This window comes from Quercus lobata, chromosome 11 (assembly GCF_001633185.2).
Source record: "Quercus lobata isolate SW786 chromosome 11, ValleyOak3.0 Primary Assembly, whole genome shotgun sequence".
NCBI classification, from domain to species: domain Eukaryota; kingdom Viridiplantae; phylum Streptophyta; class Magnoliopsida; order Fagales; family Fagaceae; genus Quercus; species Quercus lobata.
In genome coordinates, this window is record NC_044914.1 from 51,739,930 (window position 1) to 51,763,160 (window position 23,231).

At 34.6% G+C, this 23,231-nt stretch overlaps 2 protein-coding genes across 10 annotated transcripts; both read right to left on the reverse strand.

The window, feature by feature from the left end:
- Nucleotides 1-414: 414 nt before the first annotated feature.
- On the reverse strand, nt 415-11,055 carry LOC115966284 (F-box/kelch-repeat protein At3g23880-like). 6 transcript variants are annotated; one of them, XR_004086380.1, is made up of 3 exons: nt 10,835-11,036; nt 7,577-7,690; nt 1,233-1,318 (listed from the first exon to the last, which is right to left on the reverse strand). XR_004086380.1 is itself a non-coding variant. In XM_031085541.1 (3 exons), the coding sequence occupies exons 1-2, from the start codon at nt 10,395-10,397 to the stop codon at nt 7,611-7,613; spliced, it is 1,215 nt and encodes a 404-aa protein (XP_030941401.1). In that variant the 5' UTR covers nt 10,398-10,828; the 3' UTR covers nt 1,233-1,318; nt 7,577-7,610. The 6 variants fall into 6 exon arrangements, 4 of the variants coding, with proteins under 4 accessions (XP_030941398.1, XP_030941399.1, XP_030941401.1 ...); XM_031085541.1 differs by lacking the exon at nt 10,835-11,036 and adding an exon at nt 9,263-10,828; XM_031085538.1 differs by lacking the exons at nt 7,577-7,690; nt 10,835-11,036 and adding an exon at nt 2,548-5,945 and having other exon boundaries at nt 415-1,318.
- Nucleotides 11,056-15,274: 4,219 nt separating this feature from the next.
- LOC115969646 (F-box/kelch-repeat protein At3g23880-like) lies at nt 15,275-20,425 on the reverse strand. Of its 4 annotated transcripts, none has more exons than XR_004087021.1 (3): nt 19,141-20,423; nt 17,023-17,587; nt 15,275-15,781 (listed from the first exon to the last, which is right to left on the reverse strand). XR_004087021.1 is itself a non-coding variant. In XM_031089349.1 (3 exons), the coding sequence occupies exons 1-2, from the start codon at nt 20,315-20,317 to the stop codon at nt 18,328-18,330; spliced, it is 1,242 nt and encodes a 413-aa protein (XP_030945209.1). In that variant the 5' UTR covers nt 20,318-20,424; the 3' UTR covers nt 16,835-17,587; nt 18,327. The 4 variants fall into 4 exon arrangements, 3 of the variants coding, with proteins under 3 accessions (XP_030945209.1, XP_030945207.1, XP_030945210.1); XM_031089349.1 differs by lacking the exon at nt 15,275-15,781 and adding an exon at nt 18,327-18,392 and having other exon boundaries at nt 16,835-17,587; nt 19,141-20,424; XM_031089350.1 differs by lacking the exons at nt 15,275-15,781; nt 17,023-17,587 and adding exons at nt 17,594-18,231; nt 18,327-18,392 and having other exon boundaries at nt 19,141-20,425.
- Nucleotides 20,426-23,231: the final 2,806 nt, after the last annotated feature.

A 23,231-nucleotide genomic window follows, 5' to 3' on the forward strand; every position in this document is an offset into this window, starting at 1 on the left:
GCGGTGTTCCTCCCCTTTGCTGAATGCAACCCAAGACCCCCTTCATCTCTTGCTTTCGTTACCTTATCCCAACCAACCCAATGAATTTTTTTGGTTGTGTCTGAAGACCTCCACAAAAAGTTGCGATTCACTCTATCCAATCCCTCCCAAAAAAAAAAAAAAAAAAAAAATCTAATGTTTGCAATCATTTCAAACATTAGAATTTTTTTTTTTTTTTTTTTTTGGGGGGTTTGGGGGGTTCAGGGTTGGCGTTTTATTTTTAAAATCACTACTAGAATCATCTTTTTTAAGAAAATCTCGAACAGAAACCTTGAAATACTTGCTTTGAATTCCAAAAGGATTGGAGATCCTTGTCAGACTCTATGTATGTATAAACCACTCCCAACTCCCAACCCAAACCCTTGCGTACATTCTTCATTCAAAAACAAAAGAAAAGCTATCTGCTACTGCTATGGCTAAGGGAAGTTTGTCTACGTCAAGGCTATTGAGGCAATATGAAGATAGACCCTTCATCGTTTTCAGTGGTTTCAACAGGTTCAAACCACCTTTGGTGACGGATAATGGAGTCATCAAAACACATATAGAATGGTATTCCATTGAAGTCCCAAACACAGACGCAGAGCAAAAGCAAAAGCTCAATCCGTTTTCGGTTACAGCGGTTGAGAGATTGAGTTACTTTGCAGTTTTAGACTCATCTATCTATTGTATTAGCCATTACTCTACCCCTTGTACGATTAAGTTTGGAAGTTAGACCACCGGTTGTATTGATGGTTGGCAACCTAGTCCTTCATCATCAACTGGTAGTAGAGTAGAGTGCTCCCTCTAAAGATCATCTTGGATGGAAAGTTGTATTTTTATGAACTTTGTAGCAGTAACATCTAATTCCAATGCAGAAAAACTTGTGCCCATAATTTAGATAGAAATACTATTTTTACATCTATTACAAATGAAAAACAGAGCAACAAACAATTTATGTCTTAATTGTACGAAAAGTAAATTGTGTTCATCCCTAAGTTAAGATAATCCTTGGTCATATCAGTGGTTATATTTCTGCTAGCAAGAACAGTTCCTAGAGGCAAAGTTCTAAAAAGAAGCTGCCACAAGAAAACCACCAGTGTAAAGGAAGCTGAAGAGACCAAGGAAGTTTCCAATTAATTTTTATGAAGTCGCCCTGCTGGGCCATCGCCACTGCTGCCCAGCCCACTGCTGCTACTGCCTAGGCCACCACTGCTGCCCAAAGCACCGCCACCGCCTAGGTCATCCATGGAGCAAACATTGGAGTTCTTCTTCTCCTCCTCCTCTCTCTCACTCACTCTACCTGTGTGAACATTTTGAGTAATGAATGAAGATGAGAAAAATAAGGTGCCATTAAATAGGTCAGTTGGCCATTAACAAATTTTTAGTGATGACATGGATAGTGGTGTATTTTTCAACCATTAGATCTCTTATAATCCATGTTTAGCTATGGAACTAAACATTACCATGCAGACCCAATTAGGCTAATGGGTTTTTGAATGGTAAATGGCGAAAGTACTAAAGAACAAAATTGCTTAGCTATCTGAAATCCTTATTTTGAGCACATTTCAGAGTTGCTCACTACAATGGTATACTCTTAAATACGGCTTGTTGCTACTTGTAACATTGATAACACCTACAATGTGCACAGAATTGCTGGATATTCTCAGCAATAATAACAAAATCTATACAAAATAAAGTAGACAGTACTCAATTAAAATTTTCCCAAACCTCAATACACATTGTTACCCACAATTACTTTCACCAAACACAGACACAAACAGCTAAACAATCCTCCTGCCGGTAGACAGTACAAAAACAAATCAAAACTATTAATATTTGCAACCTCCACATTCTCTCAAGTACCTATTGATGTTAATTAAATTAACTGGTAGTGCATAAACTAATATTAACACTGGCTTAACAATCATTTTCCTTTCATTTTAAAGCAACCAGACAGGCTAAAAAAAAGAACCAAACAAAATGAGACACAAAGCAAAGCCAATATTGAACAAAATCAAGTAAACAAAAAAGTTAATCATTATTAAACTTTGTGTCCAAAATCCTAACTAATGACAATCACTATTTGGCTGCTGAGAAAGCCTAGGAAAAGGGAAAAAAAAAAAGCGCAGGTGATAATTTAAACTCCTAAATTGACCTAAGTTAGCATTATTAGAACAGGGCCAAGGATTAGCAAAAGGCAACCCTAAGCCTAGCATTCTCTGCTCAAGCTGTAAATTTGCTTATAAGAAATGCACACTGAAAAGAGAAAAACAAAATCAATAAGATTGACCTCAATTTAACATTTCCAACTATCATTCCTCAATTGCAATTTAGCTAACTTCACCCATTCATACTGAGAGATTTCTTAAACTCAAGGATGGAAACAATTACAACCTTAGTTTCAGCATAAAAAATACTAGCTAAAGTTACTTACAAATTTAGCTATTCTAGCTAAAGTTAATTTTCACAATGACGGTGGCACAACTGAGAGTGATATAATAGTTAAAGTTAATTTTCACATTTACTTACCCCCATCAAGTAAAACCAAGCTCTCCATTGAATTAGCTGAGAAAGCAACCCAATTAGCATCTTCAATTGCAAGAATGTTCTGATTTTGACTCTCAGGGTCAATTGAAACCAGCCCAGTGGCATTCTTAATGAGAAGTTCACCATTGTTAGTGCAGCCAAAGAAATGACGTATCCTAATCCATTCTATTGGTATCACAAATTTTCTAGTCCAAGACTCGGGCACACCATACTCCTCCATAACCCATACTTGGCATAAGACACTCCCATTACGCTCATTGCCAAGATCATAAGTAAAAACGAAATCAGCCAGCAATCCCTTGTACACTTCAAGTTCAGTGAAATAATTAGTCAGGCCATCTAAGTGATTACGAGGCATCATTATCTCATGGAAGCTCTCATCGCTAATGTCAAAGGACAAAAAGAATAAATAGCCGATGGTAAATGCTATAGCATGCAGAGCTCCATTGTAAAAAGTAAAGGGACCCCAAACACAACAAATAATCCCAAGTCTGGGTTCAGTCACCTTTGATATTACAACCTTCCTCCACGAATCCGAACTTAACGTGTAAATCTCTGCTTCAACTTCTGATTCATTGAACAACGCATCAGACACAATTCTCAGAATCTTGAAGTCGTTGTTCAGAGAATCATAAGCAAATCCAAAAGCGGCTGTTTCATTATACTTGCGATTAAAGCGAGTAGCTACAAGTTTCTTCAACATTCTAATACTTGGGTTCCACAAATAAATAACGTGACAAAGTTCTTTCTCACGACTAGCTAGGCAGAACAAGCCATTGCAGAAACCAACAATCATGTACTTGTCAAAAAAAGAGGGGATTTCAAACCTAAAAACCTGGGTCAGTGTGCGGTCGTTGTTGCAAGCAACCGTACACAATTCTTTGGAAGATGATGAACCATCCTTATCCTCTGTAGTATATAGCAAATACCCACTGTAAGTGTTTGCGGGTATTGATGATTCGGATTGGTTGAGGTTGAGCTTCATGTGTTTGCAGATGAAAGTGGTGTCAGTGATAATGGAGTTCCAAGATTTCGAAACGCACCGAAATCGGGTTAAGGATTTCACTGGTAGGTGAGCCAGGATGTCTTCTACGACGTCATCTGGAACACGCTCGCGCATTGTTGCTGTAGTTTGAGACATTAGGAAGGGACCAGGTTCAAGGTTTCAGGTTTTAGTTTGTGTTTTGACTTTTAAGCGTGAAAAGAAGTGAAATGAAGGAAGGAGCTGGAGGAATATGTTTATATGTGTGTCATAAAACTCATACGGAGGAGAACAGCGAAGGAAAAAAAGAAAGGGAGATTTGGTGAATGAATCTATTGGGCCTAAGCCTCGGAATAACCACTAAGCCCAAGAAGGCTTACTTACCCGGAATGAATCACTTTCAACCCCATTTTTACCTCTCAAAGTACCAAAGTTAGTTTGGATATGCATTAATAACTGCCTATTTGTTGAAAGTAAGGTAATAATAATTAAGAGGAGGGGTGGGGAAGGTAATCTCTTTGTGAGTGGAGGTTGCCAAACCCACTTGGTAAAACAAATTTCATACTTGTCAGACTTTTTTTCGAATGCAAAATCTTTAATCATGTAGAGATTGTATGAGTTTTGGGATTATGAAAACTTGGTATCAAGCTCTCAACACGCGCTATAGTTCTTACCAAACTGCCACTCTATTGCTTAAACATCTCCCAATTTGATGGTGGATCAGTTGACTCAGTGGAACTCATCAATTCAATACCTATATAGAACTCAATTCATTTAATACCTAAGTTATATGTAATAAGTAATTATTTAGTACACTAAATTCCCTCCCCCCAACAACATAATAGTGAGTGTGTTGCTATAAGAAAAAGAAGAAATATATTTTTTTGGATAGGTTATAAGAGGAAAAATATATTGCTCCAATATAAAATAATTATCCCTAATATGTATATTTTTACGGCTTAGTTTGATTAAACGATGTGTTTGACTTCGCTTGTGGAGTTCTATTATTGAATTATCATGTTGATTCTAATTTCTAAGTAATATTTTAAGTTCCCTCTTCTGTGTTAGAGACTCGAAAAATAAATTGAGAAACATAGGGGGCTGAACATAAGGCTTTGCTTAAAACTCACATATTCCATGAGATTAATCCCAAGGGATTGTGAAGAATCTTGCATTTGAGGAAGCTAAAACATGTTGCTTTCCCCTTAGAATTCACAGAGTTTCCAACATAGCTCATGAACCACCAATTTCTACATCAAAATAACTGATTTCTTGGGTCTAATTTTAAAGTTGATTTTTACACAACAAGTGGCAGGAGACAAACCCCTGTAGCTTCTTTATGTGGTGAGCTAGATCTTGAAGTACATAGTCCTATCCATTGGTCAATTAATAGTTTCTATAATTCCCTAAAAATGTGTCATAATGATCTAAAACGTAGACTTCTAAAAATTTGCATTGAGGCTGTTTACCGCTTCAATAATTTGAAAAGCCTTCCAACTTGATCACTTGAGCACAATGATTAAAAAGTTATATAATGTTTAATTTAATTACTTAAAATATAGTCAAATACACATTTGACTTTCCTATAGTATCATCCAACTAAATAAAAAATGAAGACAAACCATATGGCTCATTAGGGTAGTCCTAAATTTTCAAAATGAAAAGGCAAACTGCCAACATCATCATCACTCATAAAACTAATCTAAAATATTTTAATACAAAATATGCAAGCACTAGCATTGAGGGTGTAAACATCCCCAGTTGCTATTTTAGCAACTAAAAACTCAAAAAAGTGCTCCAACCCATTATGTAAATCCTAAAATTTTAGAAGCGTAAATAGTAAGTATCTATAATTACAACCCACTATTTACGAGTTTCTAAACCCAAATAATATTAATGTATTCAATTTTTTTTCTCTCTCACTCACTTTTTCTCTGACCCTCTGCAACTCTCTTCTCTCTCAATTCTCTAAAACTCTCTGAAACTCACTTCTTTCACAACTTTCCCTCATGATCCTCGCAATTCTAGGTGGTGGGTTTTGGTGATGGCACAGATCAGAGTTTGGGTCAGTGGTGGTTGTGGTTGGAGTTTTGGGTTGGTCGATGGCTGTGGGTGGAGTTTGGGTCAGTTGTTTGGATTGGTCATTTGGGGTCGGTGTTTACGTGGTGTTTGGGTCAAATTTAGGTGGTGTTTGTTGATTTGGTGCTTGCTAGTTTGCTTGCTTGGTGCTTGTGGGTTTTGTATGAAATTTCCTTTGATTTTTTTGTGGGTTTCTGTGCATATGGTGTTGCCATGGTGGTGGATTGTTGCCATGAGTTTGTAGGTTTCATGGTGGTGGAGGTTTGCCATGGTGGTTGGGGTGGGTTTTTCTATGGCGAGGATGTGGTGGGTCTGTGGTGGTTTTTTGTTTTGGGTTTTTGGTGCTGATTTGTGGTTGTTGTGGTTGGTGGTGTGGGTGATTATGGTGGTTGTTTTGGTTGTTGTTGGTGGTGGTGGTGGTTGAGTTTCAATGGTTGGCTTGATCTGGGTTGGGTTTTAGGTTTGGGGGATGATGAAAAAGAGAGGACAAAGAGGGTAGTTTTATATTTAGTTAAGAAGTTTGTATTATTTTATCATGATGTATCTAAAAATAGAAACTAGAATGTGGGGAGAGTTATAAATAAAGTAGGTTTTTAGGGAGTAAAATAAAACGTTTTTGACATCGCACTAATGCTTTTAGATTTTCTTACGATAAATCTTTTTCTTTTTTGTCTAATTCTTTTTTCTTCTTCTTTTCCTAGCAAGACCGGACTCTTACCTCCATTTAAATGCGAAAGAATAAATAGAGAGAAACTAGTTGATGTTTTAAACTACCATAGTGAAGGGACACCAACAGCGTCAAAATCACTAATCATGCCACCAAGAAGAAAACGAATGTCCTAAATCAAAATAAATATTAATTTCCTCATCAAAATTACTATGATATTGCACCTAACAATTAACTACTCCAGCATCACTCTTATTCCATAGAATCATAGACAGCACAACCAACAAACAACCAATGCCATCAACATTCTTTTATTTCATTTAGTCATAAAACCATCATATTAGCTTTACAAGCCTCACAAATTTACACTTTATTATAATTTTTTTTTTTTGTTTAATTAGACTGCAATAAAAGATACACTCACGTTTTAGGATTAGGATTTAAAATCCTGCAACCTAGAAAACAAACGTGAAAGTGTGAAACCAAAAAATTAAAAACCTCCATACCAAAAAAAAAAAAAAAAAAACTCAAAACCCGTTCCCATAAAAAAAAAAAAAAAGGTTAAATCAAAACCGTACAACACAATAAAAATTAACACATAAATTTTTTTAACAATATTATTTGAACTCTCTATTTCAAGGGTCTCATGCCTGCCAACAATACCACTCATTAGCTTTGGAAAAAGAACAGGGTTGATATATCTGAACCTTTCGTTTGCAGTAATGTCAAAGATTAGATTTTTTTTTTCTTTCGGGGGTTAGGGGTTGGTGTTTCATTTTTTTAAATCACTACCAAAATCATCTTTTTTTAAAAAAAAAAATCTCTAATAGAAACCTTGAAATACTTACTCGGAATTCCAAAAGGATTGGAGATCCTAGTTAGACTCTATGTGTGTATAAACTATTCCCAGCTCCCAACCCAAACCCTCACGTACCATCTTCAATCAAAACAAAGGAAAAGCTATCTGCTACGGTTATGGCAGAGGGAAGTTTGTCTACGTCAAGGCTATTGAAGCCATATGAAGATAGACCCGTCATCATTTTCAGTGGTTTCAACTGGTTCAAACCACCTTCAGTGACGGATAATGGAGTCATTGAAACACAGATAGAATGGTATTCCATTGAAGTACCAGACACAGACGCAGACCAAAAGCTAAAGCTCAATCAGTTTTCGTTAACAGAGTTTGAGAGATTGAGATACTTTGCAGTTTTAGACTCGTCTATCTATTGTATTAGCCATTACACTACCCACTGTACCGATCAAGTTTGGAAGTTAGACCTTACCGGTTGTATTGATGGTTGGCAACCTAGTCCTTCATCATCCACCGGTAGTAGAGTGCTCCCTCAAAAGGTCATGAATGGAAAGTTGTATTTTTATGAACTTTGTCGCAGTAACATCTAATTCCAATGAAGAAAAACTTAAGCCCATAATTTAGATAGAAATACTATTTTTACATCTATTACATATGAAAAACAGAGCAACAATTTCTGTCTTAATTGTACGAAAGTAAATTGTGTTCATCCTTAAATTAAGATAATCCTTGGTCATATCAGTGGTTATATTTCTGCTAGCAAGAACAGCTCCTAGAAAACCACCAGTGTAAAGGAAGCTAAAGAGGTTTTATTACTTATCAAAAACGATAATAATACGGAAACTTTTCCTATCCTAAAATCACACGTGCATATCTTCAAATCTGTCCTACTTCATTGCAACATTAACACCTACTAATGATATTAACGCAATTTTTTGTTTCTTCCACTGTTAATTACGATCAATCAGGATTCCACTGTTTTAAACTTCTAAAAGGACGCATAATTTCAACTACTGCTAGCTGTTGGACTTGAGAACATTTGACAACAATATTCTATCAGAAATAGCTATGGAACTAAACATTACTATGCAGACCAATTAGGCTAATGGGTTTTTGAATGGTCAATGGCAAAAGTACTAAAGAACAAAATTGCTTAGCTATCTGAAATCCACATTTTGAGCACATTTCGGAGTTGCTAACTACAATGGTATACTCTTAAATACGTCTCGTTGCTACTTGTAACATTGATAGCACCTACAATGTGCACAGAATTGCTGGATATTCTCAGCAATAATAACAAAATCTATACAAAATAAAGTTGACAGTACTCAATGAAAAATTTCCCAAACCTCAATGCACATTGTTACCCACAATTACTTTCACCAAACAAAGACACAAACAGCTATACAATCCTCCTGCCGGTAGACAGTACAAAAACACATCAATACCATTAATATTGCAACTTCCACATTCTCTCTAGCCCTATTGATGTTAATACAATTAACTGGTAGTGCATAAACTAATATTAACACTGGCTTAACAATCATTTTCTTTCCATTTTACAGCAACCAGACAGAGGCTAAAAAAAAGAACCAAACAAAATGAGACACAAATCAAAGTCAATATCGAACAAAATCAAGTAAACAAAAAAGTTAATCATTATTAAACTCTGTGTCCAAAATCCTAACTAATGACAGTCAATATTTGGCTTCTGAGAAAGCCTAAGAAAAGAAAGAAACAAAGAAAAAAAAAGGGCAGGTGAAAATTTAAACTCCAAAATTGACCTAAGTTAGAATTATTAGAACAGGGCCAAGGATTAGCTAAAGGCAACCCTAAGCCTGGCATTCTCTGCTCAAGCTGTAAATTTGCTTATAAGAAATGCACACTGAAAAGAGAAAAACCGAATCAGTAAGATTGACCTCAATTTAACATTTCCAACTATCATTCCTCAAATGCAATTTAGCTAACTTCACCCATTCATATTGAGAGATTTCTTAAACTCAAGGATAGAAACAATTACAACCGTAGTTTCAGCATCAAAAGTACTAGCTAAGGTTATATACAAATTTAGCTATTCTAGCTAAAGTTAATTTTCACAATGATGGTGGCAAAACTGAGAGTGATATAATAGTTAAAGTTAATTTTCATATTTACTTACCCCCATCAATTAAAACCAAGCTCTCCATTGAATTAGCTGAGAAAGCAACCCAATTAGCATCTTCAATTGCAAGAATGTTCTGATTTTGACACTCAGGGTCAATTGAAACCAGCCCAGTGTCATTCTTAATGAGAAGTTCACCATTGTTAGTGCAGCCAAAGAAATCACCATTACAAAGCCAATCCGTTTGTACCCTATATTTTTTAGTCCAAGATTCGGCCACACCATACTCCTTCATAAACCATATGTGGCATAAGATACCCTGATGCTCATTACTTATAATGAAAACAGCCAGGGATCCCTTGAACAATGCAAGTTCACCGAAATATCCACGCACACCATCCAAGGAATTAGGAGGCAACATTATCTCACGGAAGCTCTCATCATTGACGTTAAAGGACAAAATGAAACAGTAGTCATCAGTGGCTGCTACAGCGTGCAAAGCTCCATTCAAAAATATACAGGCTGCATAAATCTCACCAATAGTTCCAAAGTTGGGTTCATACCCTCTTAAGGACTCCATCGATATCACAACCTTTCTCCACGAATCTGTATTCAAGCTGTAAATCTCGGCTTCGGCCTCTTGTCCATCAAGAACAGTCACAATTCTAAGAATCTTGAAGTCATTATTTTGAGAATTATAAGCAAGTCCCATAATGGAGGTGGTGTGACTGGTGTCCTTGTCAGTAAAGGGAGAAGCTAGAAGCTTCTTAAACATTCTAATACTTGGGTTCCACAGATAAATAATGTGACAAAGTTCTTTCTCATAACTAGCTAGGCAGAACAAGCCATTACAGAAATCAACTATGTTGCATTCGTCAAAAAAAGAGGGCATTTCAAACCTAGAAACCTGGGTCAATGTGCGGTCGTTGTTGCAAACAACCGTACACACTCGTTTAGAAGATGATGAACTATTCTTATCCTTTGTAGCATATAGCAAATGCCCACTGCGAGTGTTTGTGGATATTAATGATTCGCATTGGTTAAGGTTGAGCTTGAAGTGTTTGTTGATGAAAGTGGTGCCAGTGATGATTGAGTTACAAGACTTAGAAACGCACCTGAATCGGGTTAAGGATTTCACTGGTAGCCGACCCAAGATGTCTTCTACGATGTCGTCTGGAACACGCTCACGCATTGTTTTAGCTCAAGACATTAGGAAGGGACCAAAAAAGTGGCCAAAATGGCCAAATAACCATAAAATCCTAAGTATATAGTTAATAGTTTTAGTTACCAAACTATATTATTTACTAACATTTCGAGCCTAAAAGACTCGATTTTGGTCTATAAATCGAGTCTCAAAGACTCGATTTTCATGGTCTGATGCGACATTGTTTTCCTACTTGAAAATTGAGTCTCTAAGACTCGATTTATAAACCAAACAAATTTAAAAAATTTTCTAACTCTCAAGTCTCTCTCGTACAAGCCAAAATACACAAATTTTTTTTTAAGAAATCCAGAAACACAACAATCAGATCAAAAAAGAAAGAATCAGATCAGATGAGAGAGCGACCTGCCCAGAACATATCAAGAACCCAGAGAAAAAAAAAACCAGAAAGAGAAAGAGAGAAGAACCTAGAACAGAAGAACCTGGATCGGTCGGAGAAGAACCCAGGCCGCACGGCGGACCGCGCTGCCTAACTATATAATTAGGATTTATGGCCATTTGGCCATTTTGGCCAAAGTGGGCCTAAGGTTTTAGGTTTTGATTTGTGTTTTGAGTTGAGTGTGAAAAGAGGGAAATGAAGGAAGGAGCTGGAGGAACATGTTTTTATGTGTCATAAAAATAGCGTGAAGGAAAAGAAAAGAGCAAGTTACGTGATGCCCACTCTAGTTGGAACATGTTTTTGGAGCTGGAGGAATATGTTTTTATGTGTCATAAAAATGGTGTGAAGGAAAAGAAAAGAGCAAATTAGGTGATGCCCACTCTAGTTGGAGCATGTTTTTTATGTGTCATGAATAGAAATGATATGTAAATAACATTTTTATAATATTTTTACAATAAATTTTAAGTCGCAGATTGTTACTAGTTATTATTATTAGGACAAAAGAGTAATCTTAGTATTAGGTTCAAATTTGAACCAATAACAACTAATCACATATGATTTGTTGTAAAAATGTTGTGGACGTAACATCTCTCGTGTCATAAAAATAGTGAAGGAAAAGAAAAGAACAAATTACGTGATGCCCACTCTAGTTTGGCCTAAATTTAAGCTGAGATTTGACTGAAATTTAAGTTGCTTATTTGTAGTTTGAAATTCCATGATTCAAGTGTTCTCTTAGATTCCTTTTGATCTTTTATTTTTATGTTTATTGTGTTTTTGGAGAAAATAGACATAAAAGTGGAGCAAAATTATAAATCAAACTTAAATTGTAATTTGCTAATAAAAAAATATTTAAAAAAAAAAGAAAAAAAAGGAAGGAGATTTGGTAAGTGAATCTGTCGAGCCTAAGCCTCAGCCTAACCATAAAGCCCAATAAGGCTTTCGTTACCCACACACCAGATATCAGATAATACTTGGCAAAGCCCAAGAGAAAAGAACCAGAAAAATGAAGAATATAGAACATGTCCTTACCACATTTATACCTGTAAAACAAAATGTTATTGATTCAAGCTAGAACAGGTTTGAAGCCAAATGTATTAATAATTGGCTATACCATATTGGATCATCAATTTTTAAATTTACAAAAACCTCACTTTTATTAAAATTTATTTTGTGAATTGAGTTACCTAGAACCTTTTTTTTTTTTTTTTTTTTGAAAATGAGTTACCTAGAACTTAATTCATATATTTCAAAAAAAAAAAATGATAATTCTAAAGTAATTGAAGACAGATTAATACAATAATTCTAAATTACGTTTGGGCTATTTAAATCAAATTGATGCCAGATTAGTATTTGATGCTCAAAAAAATCAAGACATTATTACTTAAATACCCACTTCCTTTGGAAGCAAACAAGAAAAGATATATGTGTGTATATCTACTACTTTGATCTCAACTATCAAAGTTGTTTGGTGGAACTGGTTCGATCAAATTTTTTATTTGTCAATTTATCTCAATAATCATAAAGTAGACTTGTCATTTTCAACCCCCTTTTTCCTCTCAAAATACCAAAGTTAGTTTGGATGCACATTAATAATTGCCTATTGGTTGAGTACGATAATAATAATTTGAAAATAGGGGGTGGAGTTTGCCAAACCCACTTGGTAAAGCAAATTTCATACTTGTCAAACTTTAGTCTGAATGCAAAATCTTTAATCATGGAGGGCTTGTATGAGTTCTGGGACTATGAAAATTTGGTCTCAAGCTCTCAGCCCGCTATAATTCTTACCAAACTGCCACTCTATAACTTAAAAATCTCCCAATTTGGTGGTGGATTAGTTGACTCAATGTGGAACTCATCAATTCATTACCTATGTAAAACTCAATTCATTTAATACCTATGTTACAAGTAATAAGTTATTTTGTACACCAAATGTAATATCACCCCCCCCCCCCCCCCCCGGGCAACCCACAACGTATTATTGAGTGCATTGCTATAAGAAAAAAGAAGAAATATCTTTTTTTGGATAGGTTATAAGAAGAAAAAAAAATATTGCTCCAATATAAAATAATTGTCCCTAATATGTATACTCCTACGGCTTGCTTTGATTAAACGATGTGTTTGACTTTTGAATTGTTATGTTGATTCTAAGTAATGTTTTAACTTTTAAGTTCTCTCTTATCAAAAAAAAAAAAAAAAGTTCCCTCTTCTTTGTCAGAAAATCAATTGAGGAACACATGGGGCTAAACATGTGAGTTTATGACAAGATAAAATGCCATTCTAGGTAAACGACACATGCTAATTTATGCAAACATGGCATTTTTAGTCATACCAACATGCCGTACAAGATTCAGCTTATGTCTAAGTCTAACGTCATACTGTTTCTACCCAATGTCATCTTCTTGACAAGAAATATTTGGTGTCTCTCGTCAACACAAATATCGTATTTTCTAGCTAAGTAATTGAGGTAAAAGTTTTTGTAAGCCTAGGGTGAAAATTGGCCGGAAGAATCTAATAGCTACAAATTCAAGAGAACTACAGAATGCATTTCAAACAGACGGTCCATTAAAGAGAACCTGAAAAACTAATAACAAAAATGAATGGCTAGCCTATTTGTTCTATGATGAGAATAAAACAACCTTCCGAGAGGGCTCTACTTGAAACTCACATATTCCATGAGATTAATTTCGGGGGACTACGAAGAATCTTGTATTTAAGGAAGCTATAACAAGTTGCTTTCCCATCAGAAATCACAGAGTTTCCAACATACCTCATGAACCACCAATTTCTGCATCAGAATGACTGATTTCTTGGGCCTAATTTTAAAGTTGATATTTACACAGAAGTGGCAGGAGACTAGACCCCTGTAGCTTCTTTTTGTGGTGAGCTAGATCTTGAAGTACATAGTCCTATCCATTGGTCAGTTGATAATTTCTATAATTCCCTAAGAATGAGTAATAATGATCTGAAATGTAGACTTCTAAAAAATATGCATTGAGGCTATTTACATTTGAAAAGCCTATACTTCCCTAAGGGGGTGCTCTAGTGCAGCTACGACTTCAATAATTTGAAAAGCCTTCCAACTTGATCACTTGAACACAATGATTAAAGATTTATATTTATGTTTAATTTGATTACTTAAAATATGGTAAAATACACATTTGAGTTTCCTATAGTATCATCCAACTGAATAAAAAATGAAGACAAACCATATAGCTCATTTTTGTAGTCCTAAACTTTCAAAATGAAAATGCAAGTTGCCAACATCATCATCACTCATAAAACCAATCCAAAGAATTTTAATACAAAATAAGCGTTAGATTTTCTTATGATAATCTTTTCTTTTCTTTTTGGGTCTAATCCTCTCTTCTTCTTCTTTTCCCAGCAAAACTAGACTCTTACCTCTATTTAAATGCAGGAGAACAAAGAGAGAAAGTAGTTGATGTTTTAAACTACCATAGTGAAGGGACACCAACATCATCAAAATCACTAATCATGCCACCAAGAAGAAAAAGAATGTCCTAAGTCGAAATAAATATTAATTTCCCCATCAATATTACTGTGATATTGCACCTAACAATTAACTACTCCAACAACACTCTTATTCCATGGAATCATAGACTGCACAACCAACAAATAACCTATGCCATGAACATTCTTTTATTTCATTTAGTCATAAGACCATCATATTATTTCTCACCACTCATCCCGCATTCTATTTGGTCTTGCTTTTGTTTCAGATTGAAACATAACAATCATTTTCTTCAGAATACATGCCCAACTCTCTTAGACAACTTCCAATCATCTTGTTCCAAATATGTCCCCTCCAGATTTTACACAATAAGAATTTTGTTTCAAAAACACAATTTTGTTTCAAAGGCAATGTTCATATATATAATATAAACTCAGGGTCCCCATAGATAATGATTAAATCCTTAATAGTCTTAAATACTCCCAATCATGTGACAGAATATAAGATTTCCTTCTCAAATGCAAGTTGATAGTAAAATTGCTTATAAGTTATAAATCATCATTATGCCATGCATTCCAAAACCTTGGTGAGGATGGCTGGCCCAAGATTAGAATTGCCTAAAATGCATCTGGAAGTAGATCAATCAGTGAAAAAGGGTGTAATCATCCATAAACTGGGATGTAAATTTGGAAGGTGTTTATACTTCCTCCAATGTGTTCTCCAACAACTAATTTTACCCCGCTTGTTCAATGTCCATATACAGTTCATGGGTTATTCTTACAAGCTACATAGAGGTGGTGCATTTATATTCTTACATTGTATTTTAATTTGTAAAAGTAGAAAATGATAGAGCTTGTTGATTTGCTATCATAGTGCAAATATGTGGGGTGCAATAACATCATTGTTTCACAATAAGATGTACTAGAAGCAGGAAATGTTAACATAAGAAAATGACAGTATAACACAGAATTAAGGGGGGATGAGGAGGAGCTAGTAGAACTGTATTGCCAAAGCCTTGAAAAACTAAGTTCACAACAAAACTCCTTTCTTGGAAAAACCGATAATCCCTTGGAATAGATCACCTATAACCATAATCAGTATAAGATCTACAAAACGGTATTCAATAAAGATATCATGCAGAAAAAAGCTGTAAATATAAAGTTTCAAACAACCTATATCAACAAAGCAGTGATCGCTACAAATGAAAGGCAAAACAAAAGCCATGAGGCACCCCTCTTGATTATAGTCAAGATATGAATGAGAAAGGATCTCAGCCGTGAATACCAACTTCGACCTCAAGCTCATCATCATCCTCAAACAGCTTTAGAAGACGAGCATGCTGCTTTTCTCTCTTCTTTTTCTGCCATATCTTGAATAAAAGCTAGCAAAAGAAAAAACAGCTACCAAGGCATACAATAACTACCTTGATACCTACAGAGCTACCAGAAGCACCATGACTCCCAACATTATTTTCATCTTTTGTACTTGAAGAATCATTCTCAAAACCTTCAAATACACACGAATTGTTAGATAAATAACAATTTACCCTTTCTTAGATATTGTTTTATCTTGTGTTGTTGAATCTTGATGCAAGGTAAATACTATCCATGATTCAGGTCTCTCTCTCTCTATTATTATTATTATTATTTTATATAAAATGTTGTTGTACTCAATGTTTGAATTTTACAATTTTGTTCAAACATACTTTCTGTTTGGTTTCTGATAAAAAAAAGACAAAACTGTACAAGAATAGAAAGCAAGGAGAATAGAGAGCAGTGGGTGCTTTTATGTTGTTATGTATAAGAATCTCTCAATTGGGTCTCAACTCAAATTTTTCCAAACACTACTTTCAGCTTTACTTTTGTGAATTGTTTTGAAATAGTATATAGAATTGTCAAAAATATTTTATAGACTGAATAGTAAAATAGGTAATGCATAATTAAGGAATTTAAAATTTTAATTAAAAAAAAAAAAAAACACAAAAACCGTTCCCATAAAAAAATAAATTTTAAAAATCAAAACCGTACAACACAACAAAAATTAACACAAATTTTTTTACAATATTATTTGAACTCTCTATTTCAAGGGTCTCATGGCTGCCAACAATACTACTTCATCAGCTTTGGAAAAAGAACAGGGTTGACATATTTGTACCTTTTGTTAGCAATAATGTCAAAGATTAGATTTTTTTTTTCTTTTGGGGGTTAGGGGTTGGTGTTATATTTTTTTTTAAATCACTACCAGAATCACCTTTTAAAAAAAAAAAAAAAAAAAAATTCTAATAGAAACCTTAAAATACTTACTCCGAGTTCCAAAAGGATTGGAGATCCTTGTCAGACATGTATAAACTATTCCCAGCTCCCAACCCAAACCCTTACGTACCATCTTCAATCAAAACAAAAGAAAAGCTATCTGCTACTGCTATGGCTGAGGGAAGTTTGTCTACGTCAAGGCTATTGAAGCCATATGAAGATAGACCCGTCATCGTTTTCAGTGGTTTCAACTGGTTCAAACCACCTTCAGTGACGGAATTGAAACACAGATAGAATAATGGAGTCATTGAACGCAGATAGAATGGTATTCCATTGAAGTACCAGACACAAATGCAGAGCAAAGGCAAAAGCTCAATCCGTTTTCAGTTACAGAGGTTGAGAGATTGAGTTACTTTGCATTTTAGACTCATCTATCTATTGTATTAACTATTACACTACCCTTTGTACCGATCAAGTTTGGAAGTTAGACCTTACCGGTTGTATTGATGGTTGGCAACCTAGTCCTTCATCATCAACTGGTAGTACCGTAGTAGAGTGCTCCCTCAAAAGATCTTCTTGAATGGAAAGTTGTTTTTTTATGAACTTTGTAGCAGTAACATCTAATTCCAATGAAGAAAAACTTATGCCCAAAATTTAGATAGAAATACTATTTTTACACCTATTACATATGAAAAACAAAGCAACAAACAATATATGTCTTAATTGTACGAAAGTAAATTGTGTTCATCCCTAAATTAAGATAATCCTTAGTCATATCAGTGGTTATATTTCTGCTAGCAAGAACAGTTCCTAGAGGCAAAGCTCTAAAAAGAAGCTGCCACAAGAAAACCACCAGCGTAAAGGAAGCTAACGAGACCAAGGAAGTTTCCAATTAATTTTTATGAAGTCGCCCTGCTGTGGCCATCGCCACTGCTGCCCAGCCCACTGCTGCTACTGCCTAGGCCACCACCACTGCCCAAAGCACCGCCACCGCCTAGGTCATCCATGGAGCAAACATTGGAGTTCTTCTCCTCCTCCTCCTCTCTCTCAGTCTCTCTATCTGTGTAAACATTTTGAGTAATGAATGAGCATGAGAAAAATAAGGTGCCATTAAATAAGTCAGTTGACGTGGCCATTAACAAATTTTTACTGATGACATGGCTAGTGGTGTATTTGTCAACTATTAGATCTCTTATAAATCAGTAGTAAAAAAAAAGCCGTACCTGTTAATAATAAAAGTGCATCTTAGTTTTGTGGTTTTCATGTTTTCCTCAGCACACAAGACATTTCTTTGTGTTTGATATTTCCTTTCAATGAAGTTTTATTATTTATCAAAAACAATAATAATACAGAAACTTTTCCTATCCTAAAATCACACATGCATATCTTCAAATCTGTCCTACTTCATTGCAACATTAACACCTACTAATGATATTAACGTAATTTTTTGTTTCTTCCATTGTTAAATACGATCAACCAGGATTCCACTATTTTAAACTTCTAAAAGGAAGCATAATTTCAACTACTGCTAGTTGTTGGACTTGAGAACATTTGACAACAATATTCTATCAGAAATAGCTATGGAACTAAAGAACAAAATTGCTTAGCTATCTGAAATCCCCATTTTGAGCACATTTCGGAGTTGCCAACTATAATGGTATACTCATAAATACGTCTCATTGCTACTTGTAACATTGATAACACCTACAATGTGCACAGAATTGCGAGATATTCTCAGCAATAATAACAAAATCTATACAAAATAAAGTAGACAGTATTCAATGAAAATTTTCCCAAACCTCAATACGCATTGTTACCCACAATTACTTTCACCAAACATAGACACAAACAGCTAAACAATCCTCCTGCAGGTAGACAGTACAAAAACACATCAAAACTATTAATATTTGCAACCTCCACATTCTCTCTAGTCCCTATTGATGTTAATTCAATTAACTGGTAGTGCATAAACTAATATTAACACTGGCTTAACAATCATTTTCCTTCCATTTTACAGCAACCAGACAGAGGCAAAAAAAAGAACCAAACAAAATGAGGCACAAAGCAAAGCCAATATTGAACAAAATCAAGTAAACAAAAATGTTAATCATTATTAAACTGTGTCCAAAATCCTAACTAATGACAGTCACTATTTGGCTGCTGAGAGAGCCTAGGAAAAGAAACAAACAAAGAAAAAAAAAAAGCGTAGGTGATAATTTAAACTCCAAAATTGACTTAAGTTAGAATTATTAGAACAGGGCCAAGGATTAGCAAAAGGCAACCCCAAGCCTAGCATTCTCTTCTCAAGCTGTAAATTTGCTTATAAGAAATGCACATTGAAAAGAGAAAAAAAAAAAAAATCAATAAGATTGACCTCAATTTAACATTTTCAACTATCATTCCTCAAATGCAATTTAGCTAACTTCACCCATTCATATTGAGAGATTTCTTAAACTCAAGGATGGAAACAATTACAACCTTAGTTTCAGCATCAAAAGTACTAGCTAAAGGTATATACAAATTTAGCTATTCTAGCTAAAGTTAATTTTTACAATGATGATGGTAAAACTGAGAGTGATATAATAGCTAAAGTTAATTTTCACATTTACTTACCCCCATCAAGTAAAACCAAGCTCTCCATTGAATTAGCTGAGAAAGCCACCCAATTAGCATCTTCAATTGCAAGAATGTTCTGATTTTGACTCTCAGGGTCAATTGAAACCAGCCCAGTGGCATTCTTAATGAGAAGTTCACCATTGTTAGTGCAGCCAAAGAAATGTTCCCACCGAACCCATTTCATTGGTATCACAAATTTTCTAGTCCAAGACTCGGGCACACCATACTCCTCCATAACCCATACGTGGCATAAGACACGCCCATTACCCACATTGCCAAAATCATGAGCGAAACCAAACTTAGCCGGCAATCCCTTGTAGACTGCAAGTTTAGTGAAATTTGTAGTCAATGGATCAAAGTGATTACGAGGCATCATTATCTCATGGAAGCTCTCATCGCTAATGTCAAAGGACAAAATGAATGAATAGCCGACAGTAAATGCTGAAGCATGCAGAGCTCCATTATAAAATGTAAAGGGACCCAAAACACAATAAATAGTCCCAAGTTTGGGTTCAGTCACTGCACACCCTCTTAAGGACTCCATTGATATTTCAACCTTCCTCCACGAATCCGAACTAAACGTGTAAATCTCTGCTTCAGCTTCTGATTCATTGAACATCGCATTACACACAATTCTCAGAATCTTGAAGTCGTTGTTCAGAGAATCATAAGCAAATCCAATAGTGGCACTTTCATTATGCTTGCCATTAAAGCGAGTAGCTACAAGTTTCTTGAACATTCTAATACTTGGGTTCCACAAATAAATAATGTGACAAAGTTCTTTCTCACGACTAGCTAGGCAGAACAGGCCATTACAGAAAGCAACAATCATGTACTTGTCAAAAAAAGAGGGGATTTCAAACCTAGAAACCTGGGTCAAAGTGCGGTCGTTGTTGCAAACAACCGTACACAATTGTTTGGAAGATGGTGAACTATTCTTATCCTTTGTAGTATATAGCAAATACCCACTGCGGGAGTTTGTGGATATTAATGATTCGCATTGGCTATGGTTGAGCTTTAAGTGGTTGTTGATGAAAGTGGTGCCAGTGATGATTGAATTACAAGACTTAGAAACGCACCTGAATCGGATTAAGGATTTCACTGGTAGTCGACCCAGGATGTCTTCTACGATGTCGTCTGGAACACGCTCACGCATTGTTTTAGCTCGAGACATTAGGAAGGGACCAAGTTTAAGGTTTTAGGTTTTGATTTTTGTTTTGAGTTGAGTGTGAAAAGAGTGAAATGAAGGGAAGGAGCTGGAGGAATACGTTTTTATGTGTCATAAAAATAGTGTGAAGGAAAAGAAGAGAGCAAATTACGTGATGCTACTCTAGTTGAAACATGTCTTTTATGTGTTATTGGTTGTTATGGCTGTGGTAAAAAAATAATATTATTGTGATTTGAAATTATATGATGCAAGTGTACTCTTGAATTCCTTTTGATATTTTATTTTTATGTTTTTTTTTTTTTTTGGAGAAAAGATGCATAAAAGTGGAACAAAATTATATATTTAGCTACCCTTTTAATAAAGGTGAGTTACGAAATTCTAATTGAGCTAACTTCAAGTGAGTAAAGTGTTAAATTTTAAACTATAAGTAAACAACTTAAATTTTGATCAAACTACAAGTGAATAAATTGTAACTTGCCAATAAAATATATATATATATATATATTATAAATAAATAAAAAAGGCAGGAGATTTGGTAAGTGAATCTATCGAGCCTAAGCCTCAGCCTAACCAAAATGCCCAATAAGGCTTTATTTACCCACACACCAGTTAATACTCCGCAAAGCTCAGGAGAACAGAACCAGAAAAATGAAGAATATAGAACATGTTCTTACCACATTTATACCTGTAAAACAAAATGTTATTGATTCAAGCCAGAACAGGTTTGAAGCCAAATGTATGGATATTTGGCTATACTATATTGGATCATCAATTTTTAAATTTACAAAAACCTCAATTTTATTAAAATTTATTTTGTGAATTAAGTTACCTAGAACTTAATTCAAATACTTCAAAAAAAAAATGATAATTCTAAAGTAATTGAAGACAGATTAATACAATAATTCTAAATTACGTTTGGGCTATTTAAATCAAATTGATGACAGATTAGTTTTTGATGCTCAATAAATCAAGACATTATTACCTAAATATCCACTTCCTTTGAAAGCAAACAAGAAAAGATATATGTGTGTATATCTACTACTCTGATCTCAACTATCAGAGTTGTTTGGTGGAACTGGTTCAATCAAATTTTTTATTTGTCAATTTATCTCAATAATCATAAAGTAGACTTGTAATTTTCAACCGTAAATTAATCACTTTCAACCCCATTTTTCCTTTCAAAATATCAAAGTTAGTTTGGATGTGCATTAATAATTGCCTATTTGTTGATTACAGTGATAATTTTTTTTTTTTTTTTTTTAAAGGAGTGGAGTTTGCTAAACCTACTTGGTAACTTGTCAAACTCTTGTCTGAATGCAAAATCTTTGATCATGGAGGGCTTGGATGAGTTTTGGGACTATGAAAATTTGGTCTCAAGCTCTCAGCCCGCTATAATTCTTACCAAACTGCTACTCTATAACTTAAAAATCTCCCAATTTGATGGTGGATTAGTTGACTCAGTGTGGAACTCATCAATTCATTGCCTATATAGAATTCAATACATTTAATAACCAAGTTACAAGTAATAAGTAATTATTTTGTACACTAAATGTAATATCACCCCTCCCCCCACCCCCAACGTAATATTGAGTGCATTGCTATAAGAAAAAAGAAGAAATATCTTTTTATTGGATAGGTTAAAAGAAGAAATATCTTTTTTTTGGATAGGTTATAAGAAGAAAAAAAATTGCTCCAATATAAAATAATTGTCCCTAATATGTATACTCCTATAGCTTGGTTTGATTAAACGATGTGTTTGATTTTTGAATTGTTATGTTGATTCTAGGTAATGTTTTAACTTTCAAGTTCCCTCTTATCCAAAAAAAAAAAAAAAAGGTTCCCTCTTCTGTGTCAGAAAATCAATTGAGTAACGCATCGGGCTAAACATGTGAGTTTATGACAAGAATAACATGCCATTCTGGGTAAATGACATATGCTAATTTATGCAAACAACATGGCATTTTTAGTTTTAGGCATTTTTAGTTTTGGTTATACCAACATGCCATACAAGATTCAGCTTACTCAATTAGCTAAGTAATTGAGGTAAAAGTTTTTGTAAGCCTAGGATGAAAATTGGCCAGAAGAATCTAATAGCTACAAATTCAAGAGAACTACAGAATGCATTTCAAACAGACAGTCCATTAGAAGAGAACCTTAAAAACTAATAACAAAAATGAATGGCTACCTATTTGCTCTATGATGAGAATAAAGTGACCCTCCGGGAAGGCTCTACTTGAAACTCACATATTCCATGAGATTAATCCCAGGGGGCTACAAAGAATCTTGCATTTAAGGAAGCTATAACTGGTTGCTTTCCTCTCGGAAATCACAAGGTTTCCAACATACCTCATGACCACCAATTTCTGCATCAAAATGACTAATTTCTTGGGCCTAATTTTAAAGTTGATCTTTACACAACAAATGGCAGGAGACCAGACCCCTGTAGCTTCTTTCTGTGGTGAGCTAGATCTTGAAGTACATAGTCTTATCCATTGGTCAGCTAATAGTTTCTATAATTCCCTAAGAATGAGTAATAATGATCTAAAATGTCAACTTCTAAAAATATGCATTGAGGCTATTTACATTTGAAAAGCCTTTACTTCCCTAAGGGGGTGCTCTAGTGCAGGTACAGCTTCAATAATTTGAAAAGCCTTCCAATTTGATCACAATGATTAAAAATTTATATCTATGTTTAATTTGATTACTCAAAATATAGTAAAATACACATTTGACTTTCCTATAATATCATCCAACTGAATAAAAAATGAAGACAAACCATATAGCTCATTATTGTAGTCCTAAACTTTCAAAATGAAAATGCAAATTGCCAACATCATCATCACTCATAAAACCAATCTAAAGTATTTTAATACAAAATATGCGTTAGATTTTCTTATGATAATCTTTTTCTTTTTTGTCT

Excerpts from the sequence above, each read along its gene's own strand:
- LOC115969646 (XM_031089347.1), bottom strand. The coding sequence starts at position 20,317 with ATGTCTCGAGCTAAAACAATGCGTGAGCGTGTTCCAGACGACATCGTA. Across the intron at positions 17,588-19,140 it reads CTTGGTTTTACTTGATGGGG|ATAGAGAGACTGAGAGAGAG; the intron begins GTAAGTAAATGT and ends ATGTTTACACAG.
- LOC115966284 (XM_031085538.1), bottom strand. The coding sequence starts at position 3,706 with ATGTCTCAAACTACAGCAACAATGCGCGAGCGTGTTCCAGATGACGTC. Across the intron at positions 1,319-2,547 it reads CTTGGTTTTACTTGATGGGG|GTAGAGTGAGTGAGAGAGAG; the intron begins GTAAGTAAATGT and ends ATGTTCACACAG.